This window comes from Lonchura striata, chromosome 2 (genome assembly GCF_050655825.1).
Source record: "Lonchura striata isolate lonStrDom1 chromosome 2, ASM5065582v1, whole genome shotgun sequence".
Taxonomy (NCBI): domain Eukaryota; kingdom Metazoa; phylum Chordata; class Aves; order Passeriformes; family Estrildidae; genus Lonchura; species Lonchura striata.
Genome location: NC_140704.1, coordinates 20,571,693 through 20,580,934, shown reverse-complemented (window position 1 = coordinate 20,580,934; position 9,242 = coordinate 20,571,693). Strand labels below are relative to the sequence as shown.

The window sequence follows — 9,242 nt, the reverse complement described above, 5'->3', positions numbered from 1 at the left end:
AATGAAAAGATTCAGTCAGACCAACGTATAGGGAAGCTCCAAAAATCTCCCATAGAAATCAAATGTGTCTGGGTACAAAACCATCTCGCCTCACAAGCACGGGCGGAGGAAAGACCTCACGTAACTAAATAATATAAACCTCCGCCTAGGGCAGCCGTGCCGGGGCTGAGATGCCCACCTGCGATGGCGGGGCGGGGCAGGGCGGGTGTTGCGGGTCCCGCGGAAGGCCGGGGGGCGGTGGCGGCGGGCCCGGCCCCGGTTCCCGCCCCGGTTCCAGCCCGGGTTCCAGCCCCGGTTCCAGCCCGGGTTCCCGCCCGGGTTCCCGCCCCGGTTCCAGCCCCGGTTCCCGCCCCGGTTCCCGGCGTGCTGCGCGGGAGGCGGCGCCCGGCGCTGGGAGGAGGCGGTGGCGGCGCTGCCGGGGCGGGAGGAGGAGCCGCCGCCGCCGCCGCCGAGGGCTGCTCTCCTTCTCTCGCCGCCGCCACTGCCGGGAGGGGCGGCCGCCCCCCGCCCCGCCATGCCGCTCTTCGCCACCAACCCCTTCGACCAGGATGTGGGTGAGTGGCTCCGCGGCCCGGCCTCTCCCCGGTGATCCCGCGTTCGGCGGGCCGGCCCCCGGACCCGCGCTGGCTCCATCCCCGCGGCAGCCGGCCGCTGTCCCGGCCCTGCGCTGCCGGGCCCCTGGCGCCCGCCCGGGAAGCCGCAGCAGCGGCGGGGCCCGGGCGGGCCGGGGCCACGGAGCGGCCGGGGCGGGCCGGGGCCGCGTCCCGGCGGGGGCGGCCGGAGCTGCCGGGGACAGCGCCGGGGCCCCGCGGCCCTTCTGGCCTTGCGGGCCGCGGCGCCGAGCGCGGGGATGCTCCTGGGGGACGAGCTGGCCTGCTCAGCGCCAGCAAAACAAGCGGCGCGAAAGGTCCGCGCTGGAGTGTTTTTGAAAGGATGAACAGAAAAAAGCACCATCTACAGTCGCTTCACAGACAGGCGTGAGAAAATCGTTAAAGCGTTTTGTATTTAGTTCTTTAAAGGGGATTCCTGTGGGAGCTTTCTCTTTTCCTTTCAAGTAAAACTTGATGTGCTGAGCTCAGGTGTTATCCCCACTTTGCTTGTTCCAAAAGGCCAGATTAGGTGGAGAAGTATCTGGCTTTTACTTGACAAAAATTGGACTTAATGCTGATGTGTTGAAACTGAAGTTAAAATAACATATAGACAGTTAATAATTAGTTTTGTGTGTTTTATTTGAGATTGTGTAATATGGTTGGTTTTTGACCTGCTGCTGACATCTCTTTAGCTTTGAGCCATAAAGGCTTTGTCTGGAGAATCCCATAATATAAAGGGACTTTTTCTCCTATGTGCATAAATACACCCCTTGGTTATTTTCTTACAGAAGTGTAACATTATTTAAGTCTCTTGAAACTAATTTCTTTAATAGTGTTAAACTAGCTGTAACTTTCAACTGCAGATATTAATATTCAACTGCAGTTTCTTAATATTTAATATCAAACTTCAGGTGTTTAGGCTCCAATTAAATTCTTCCAGCGCTTCAAAGAAATACCAAGTCAAAGCCATTTGAAAAGTATAGCATTTCAGGAGAAAGGATTATTGAATAAACAAAGTACTGAGATATAAATTCTGTTTTTATGTTATCAGAAAATCTTAGTCTATTGCATCAAAATAAGACATACCTCGGTCTTCTCATTTTGAACTGTTAACTTTTAAGCTGAAGACTGCACTTCAATGAATGATTTTGTTGGTAGCAAAGCTGACTTATTTTGGAAAGCAGTAAAGAATTCTTCTTAGTTGTTCTGCTGTCTTCTAGTGTAATTTGACAGCTATAAGGGACTATTTGAGAATTATTTGAACTAATAAGATTAAAAAGTGATAGGCTCAGGTTCTGGCAGGTGTTCACTTTTTTTCTTGTTAGTGCCTCTTGCTGGCAGGAGAGCTCAGACTGCTTGAAGGGGTGTCTCTGGAGCTCAATTCACTGGATGTGCTCCTCAGCACTGTGAGTCACAAGGCAGGGCAGTAGCACCCGTCAGTTATTTCAGTGGCTCATTTGCTCTTTTCTAGGTGCAGAGGATGCCAACCTCCTATCTATGGTGCTTGCCTAATATGATCAGCAGTGAAGAACTTTCAAAAGCATTACTCTGTAAAGAGTATGAGGAGATAGAAATAACCACTCAGTACCAAATCATTTTTGGAAAAGCAGACAATGGGCCATGAGCTGATTTTCACTGGTAAACAGCCCCTTTTGGCCCCTTTCATGGTGTCCTGAGGGAGCAGCAGGCTGTTCAGTTGGTGACAGCCTACTTTCAGGACCCTGCTGCCTTTATCCATCACTTCACTGGATTTGTGCCAGGGAGATGGCAGTGATGAAGTCTCCCGGAAAGCACCCCTGGGCTCTTCTCTGGGGCCCTTTGGGAATTTGCTATTATCTGGATGAATTTTTTGGCAGGCTTCATAAGATAGCATCAGCTGTAGAGTAAACTCTCATGTTCTCAAGAAACTTCCAAAAGTTGTGAAGCTATAGTGCTATTTTTCATTGGTTTGCTGTGAGTGAAAGTTGAGCGTTCTGCTTTTGTTCTTATCCAGCAAGAAAGTTTTCTTTTTAAAATCAGATTCCAGAAGCAGAAAGGCAGTCAGCAGCTATTCTTAATTTCATACAAATGTGGACATTGGTGTAGTTGATAGTATAGTGATAGCTATACTATAGCTATAGTGCATTCTTGTCTACTGAACAGCTGATCAGTACTGTGCAATAGTTGGAAATTATCTTGGAACCATTTAGGGTAATGGATTGCAGAGAGCATACCTGGAACTAAATTGTTTTGCATTATTTTGAGGAGCATAAGTATGTCTTACCTTCAGGACAAATTTTGCAGTTTGTCTGGCCAGCTAGCAGCATTTGGCTAGTCCTGTTAGCATGCTGCTGCAGTGGAACCTGGTCATCCATAATATATTATCATTTGTACCAACTTTGTACGCCTGTTTTTTTTAGGTGTAGTTGGCTAAAGAATGTTATTTAAGACTGCTATTAAATTAATAATATTAAAGATGTCCAAAGATTTGTGAAGGTTAACCACTGTCATCTTCAAGAGTCCAATTCTCTGGATGAAGTCCAAATAGTTTTCATTTTCTGAAGTTTCTTTTTCACCATAGTTAGGAATATTTCAACAGGACTGGATGCTAATCAGTGGTGACACAAGTTTTCAGAATCAAGTTGGGGAACCTTTGATGATGTGCCCAAGTAAGGAACATGGAATTTAAAAAAAGGAAAAAATCTTCAAGAACTGGGCCTGTTGAGAGTATAATTAAGAAACTCTAATCTTCCATTTAAGGGGTTAGAATTATAAGTGTTCTTATTAGGTTTGTGGGTTTTATGTTTCTGCTGTATTTCTTAATCTTAAAATCATAAAATTATTCCCAGCAAGTTGTTCCTGAAAAATGCAGATTTATCTGCAAGTTTGACTCAGATGAAATAATGGTGAAATTTGCTTTAAGAACCAAAAGACTGTCTACTAATCTGTCATGACAGGCTTATTAGTAATGTAGCAGTGCTTGGGCTAGGTTTGATAAAGAACTTACTGCTAAAGCAATTCTCAAGTGTCATTTAGATATTATCTCAAGAATAAAATCTGTAACTCAGAATCTGATATATCACAGAAATCACACATGATATTAGGAGAAGGTATTAAAAAACATGGGGGAGTTGCATTGTTTTCCTTTTTTCCTTACATGCAGTAAAGGATGAAGGTATTTGCATTTGCTCTGGATGTTACTCTGATTCTTACTTTGATGGTTTGAGGTAGCACAGGACTGAGGAGAAATTCAGGCTTGTTATTTACAGTAATAGGAAATTAAGCAGGTGGTTTAGTAAGATAATAGAACTTGATTTGACTTGTAATAATTTTCCCCATGTTTTCTTTTTAACTCTAGTGGTTGTTGATAATTTTATGTTATTGACTCTTCAAATATTTAATAATAGCCTTGAATTACATATGATCAGCCTGTAGTTTGATGCTCTTAGAATGTAAGAAATGGTTTGACCATGATTCACATGGTGCAATTTCTTGAAATAAAATCCTTTTGCTATTTAAGCTCATTGTTGTTTAGATTTGTCCCCTTGCTTAGTCAACATTTTCAAAACATCCAATTACATGTCTCTCTGAGCTGAACTTTTTTTGTAGGGCCAGGTTTGCCAAAAGAAGAGAAAATTGTTATAGATGAGTTTCTTGACCCCAGATCATTATGGAGACTGCAGACTATGAGTTAACATCTGGCTGCAAAGAAAGGATTGGTTCAGCTTGTCGTAAGACTGGCACTTTTTTTGACTGAGTTGGCCTACTGTTTGTCTCAGCTTTGTTTTACAAAGGATATTAACTATGAGCTAACAGGGAGACCGAGTAGAAAATGTGTGGAAAAGGAGCTATAACAACCCCCCTTTTCAGTAATTTATAAATATTTATGAAAAATAGGAACTTCTTAAAGACACCTTTGGTGATAGGTCCTCAGTGAAAAATGGCAATGCTGACAGGATAAGACTAAGTGAAATACCCCTTCAGCATATCAGCCAACAACAATAAAAAAATCTTATCCACTATCAATTAGCAGACCGTCAGTTCAGCTGGGCACTTTGAAGCCAACATAGTATGTTCCATACTGAAAGACTGTACTTTTCTGGTAATTCTTTCTTTCCTCCCAGGGAAGGAGTCACATAAGTGCTTCTCCTTTCAGCTGTGACAATGTGTATTATAATACCAAAATTTAGAAGAATCAAAGTAGATCTTCAACATGTAAAATCTATTCCTCTAACTGATAAAAATAACATTGCATACTGATGTGGAAAATCAGTTTCTTTCTCCCTTTTGAAATGCTTCTTATACTGTGGCTGGGCTTGTGGCCTTCTGCAAATACATCCTGGCACCATTTGTTGATATGACATGCCTGTGATACACCTTGTTTACAGACTGTTCATCCTTCTGGTGTATCTCTAATGTGTTGTGATTACACAAACAACCTTTCTGATGTATTTCTGGGTGAAAGATAATTAGAGTTCTGTGGATTTGTTAGGGTTTGCATGAGAGATCTAAACATCTAAATTATTTTCCACCTTCTTAAACCAAGTTGTGAATCCTTTTGTTTTCATTCTGCTCAGTTTATTGAGCTGAGTGCTGCTTATTTTTGCTGGGTCACCTTAAGCACAGTGAGATCCTGCACGGTTTTCTGAAGGAATGGGCTGAGGTGGCCTCAGTCACTGCTGCTTTCTTTGCCTCGGATCAGCAGCAGGGCTTTCATAGGACACCTTCTACAGCTGCTCCCAGGAGGACTTTGGAACACTGCACATGTACAGTTAAACTGCAGAAGCTGGTGAATAGCTTTATCAAAGTTAATGGTACATGGGATTCAGGTTTCTCTCTATGGTATCATTGCCTCTGAGGAATTATTTTCAATCTTGTCTAAATGAAATCTGGTTGAACATATTCTTCTTCTGCAGTTCTGAGCATGTTAGTGAAGTGCAAAGTGGTTAATACTGAAGTGGTGGCTTCTGTAGAATGGACCAACAAATGTATATGCTCTTTTTATTTGACAGAGAAAAAGAGCAAAACTTAAGCGCATTTAACTTCAGTAATGTGGAATGGCATGTAATTCAAATTTCTCAGCAAGTGCCTGCAAAAGGAAAGAAAAATTTGCAGTCACTTTTAGTCTTTAAGGGCTATTTAAACTATATTGCTTTGGAATTTCAGTGTTTGCAATTTCATAGGGAATTTTATTTAGCCATGTGAAGAAAACTTTAAGCAGAAGAGGAGAGAAGGCTTAGGGGAGTGTTGAATTTTTCATTAAATCTTTGTTATTTATAATGATATAACAGATTTTTGAGGATTTTTATCATGCTAGAAAGTGGTTGTAATACATGTCTGTGAGTTGAAGACTTTCCTTAGCTATTCTTTTGAAGACTTTCTGTAGCCATTTGTCTCTTTGCAATTGAAGTTACAACTTCAGTATTTCATTTTAATGATGTCCAACTGTGAAAATGATGTTACATCCATGGATAGAGTAATAGCAAATAATATGTAGAATGGTTGAAAACCTTATATTTGTAGAATTTTCTGACAGTTTTTACTGCTACTTGTTTTAACTGCTTCAAATAATGTACATTTTAAGTGTTGGGTTTGAGGATGTTTTAATCTAGATTTGTTATTTCTTGAAATTTACTAGTTTTTTAACATCTTTGGGACTTTGTTACAGAAAAATAGCTCAGTTCTTAGACTGGGGTTTTTCTTTCAAAATAAACTTCAGTAAAAACTGAAGCTTTGGAAGCTCAAGCCTGCCAAGAACTTCCTCTGAAAATTAAGTTAGCAATGGATAGTCACTAAGTTTTCTGCCCTAAGAAATGCATTATGTGGTTCACTACAGTATCTGAACAGTCATGAGAATATTTACTCTTGCAAATTTCTAATAAGGCAGTAAAATGCTATTGTTAAGATGCAGAACTAAGGCAAAGAAATCAAGTGACTAGCACATATTTCCATGGCAAAACTGTAGCAATATTTATATTCCTTTTACCAGCACCTAAAGTATCAACCACTTAATCTGGCACTGGATTTTTTCCAGCATGCACTACCTTTCTTCTGTACTTTGTAAATCTGATGATAAATTTATTTTAGGACAGGCATGTATTTTAGGATTTTTTTTTTCTTCTGAGAAAAGAGGTTTTTTTTTGTTTGTTTGTTTTTTTGTCGTTGTTTTGGTTTTTTTCCCTGTTTTAAAATAATCAACTGCAATTGTGTTTTGTATGTAATAGGGAACTTCAAATAGAATCACAATGCAAATATTTTTTGCTTTGTTTATTATTTATAAATAATGCAGAAAACCAGAGGTGCAAACAGAATTTTATCAATTCTCCAAGCATTCAGATGTGTGTAAATTAGAGGGAAATGGGGCCTCAACTTAATGAACCTTATGACACAAGGAGAGGCAGGGTGACTTAGGTATCCCAAATGAGCCCATGCAATAGCCTATGTACTTTCAACCAATGCATAAGTAATTAAACTCATATATTTTGATCTTTTTGGCCTGGCTTCTCACTCAATAGGTGTAACTCTGTCTTCTGGATTTTAGGTACAGTATTTCAGTAAGAGTCTATGGCATTTGTAATGAGGAATGATGTTTTCCTTAGAAGCCAAGGGCTATTCAGTTCCATGAAAAAAGATACAATATATGTTTGGAAGAATGATTTCACATGTAGGTGCTTTATTTAAAGGACATTATAGTCTAAAAATTATTGAGAAGCTAAAGATACAAACACAGCTGAGATTTCCATGAAACGAGGTGCATTTTGCTTCAGAATGCTTTATTTGTTCTCTGTGTGATTTATGACAATGATTGTGTGGTTGGACCACCAGTTCTGACTCAGGAGTTACGAAGCTGCAAATTGTTGGTCACTGAAAGGTGTGTTGGTAGGGAAGTACAATTAATGCTTCCCTTGTTCTCTTTTGTGTTTTCCTAGGTGTCTGGTTTAGGTTTAATATATGTTTTAGAGACTGAATATTGGGCAAGATGGACCTGATCTGGCCCAGTATGGCTAGTGTTCTGAATGCAGAAGTATAAAGGAGAGAGGCCTAGTGATTCCAAGCTCTGTGCCTTGCAAAGTGGCCAAAAATTGATATTTTTGGTCTCTTTTGTGTTTGTTTTAGGAACTAAATAAATTGTTGAAATAATTTAGAAAGATATTTTTATATTATGCTTGATCATTGTTGTTTTTGACCAAAGAGCCCAATTGTTTTCCTCTGAAATTATGGCTCTTATAAATATGTGTGTGTATCTTTGTGGAACTACTGGTAAGAAAAGAATATTAAATAACTCCTGAAAAAATAAAAGAAAGCCGTAAAGATAAATAATGAAAAAAAAAAAACAAGGAGAAAACGATTAAAAAAAATAAAACTACTATTTTACTAACTACTATTAATAGTAATTATGATTAATAATAGCTTAATTACTACAAATTAAGCTGATGCAACATAAGACTGTACAGTCTTGCACTGCTTAAAATGACTATGTTCAATTGTAGGCTTTGCTTGTGCTCAGAAAACAATGCCTTGACTTTGAGTGGTGCGGCTTCATGGAAGAGAGCTGTGATGTAGTTCTGTTTCCTTTGTGTTTGGCATAGCATTAGTAAGCAGCCTTTTGTGGACAGCTCAGACAGTGTGCTGCTAACATTCTCAGTATGTTCTTAGCTTTTAACTTCCCTTGTTTGAGACAGAATTTAAGTAGAACTCCAGAGGTAATTTTTTTTCTGTCTTACCATTAATTTTATTATCTGCTTGATTTATTGGATGATTATTACTAGAGAAGACTGAAAGTATAGAGTGAAACTTGTTTCAGGCTGAAATTTACTGATACTATCTAGTGTTTGTTTGTGGAGGAAATGCCCTAGCGGAAGGTATTGCAAGCAAATGATACTTTTTATATAGAACTAACTTCGACTACCAAGAAAGAGCATGATCATAGCAAAGCACTTGCAATTGTACTCATGAATAGATTTGCAAAATGTTCTTATTGAGAATTAAAATAAAGGCTATACTCGGTGTGGTTAATGTGGATTGGGGATTTCATCAATCGCTATCTTATTTGTAGTTTTAGCCAAAGTATTTAAATTACCACAGTTTGCTGTTATATTAAAACATTAAACATGCATTAGTAGTTTTCCGCTTGATTTGTAGAAGACAACCGATTGCTATGTCATTTCTCTTTGCTGACATTGTGAAGAAAGAAGGATCAGTTGTCAAAAAATACAGACAACTCTCTGTTATGTAGAATAATGGAAAAGACCAAGGTTTCAGTTCCATTGGATTGCTCATCTATCTGCTAGAGGATGTGCTAACTGAAGTGCAGCATTAGGCATGAGTGACCAGTCTGGGTTTGTGAGCTCCTTGTGCGAGCTCAGAGCCTGGCAGGAACTTAAGGCTTTGGAGAGAACTGTGCAGGCACTCTTTGACCGGAGCTGGTCTGGCTCCAGTAGAACTGGGAACGAACTGAAGCAGTGAAGTCCTGGAAGTAAACTGCCTCCATGTGGTCTGTTTTGTTTGTCTCTGGACTGTGCTTAGCAGCTGCTTTCACTCTGAGGAACACAGTGTAGGAAACTCAGGCTCTGTGTTTCAAAAAAGCAGTTCTGGTGCTGCAGAGTTGAGGCTGTCTTTGGGACAGAGCAGCTGCTAGGTGCATAGACTGCAATTTCAGAAGACTGCCTTGGT

General features: G+C 40.2%; 1 protein-coding gene across 1 annotated transcript in view; it reads left to right on the top strand.

Moving 5' to 3' along the window:
• Positions 1 to 394: 394 nt before the first annotated feature.
• STAM (signal transducing adaptor molecule) overlaps positions 395 to 9,242 on the top strand; it is a 32,707-nt gene continuing 23,859 nt past the window's right edge. Inside the window, exon 1 of the mRNA XM_021540974.4 lies at positions 395 to 554. Coding sequence (XP_021396649.1) covers positions 515 to 554 — 40 coding nt within the window. The 5' untranslated portion in view covers positions 395 to 514. The remainder of the gene's footprint in view (positions 555 to 9,242) is intronic.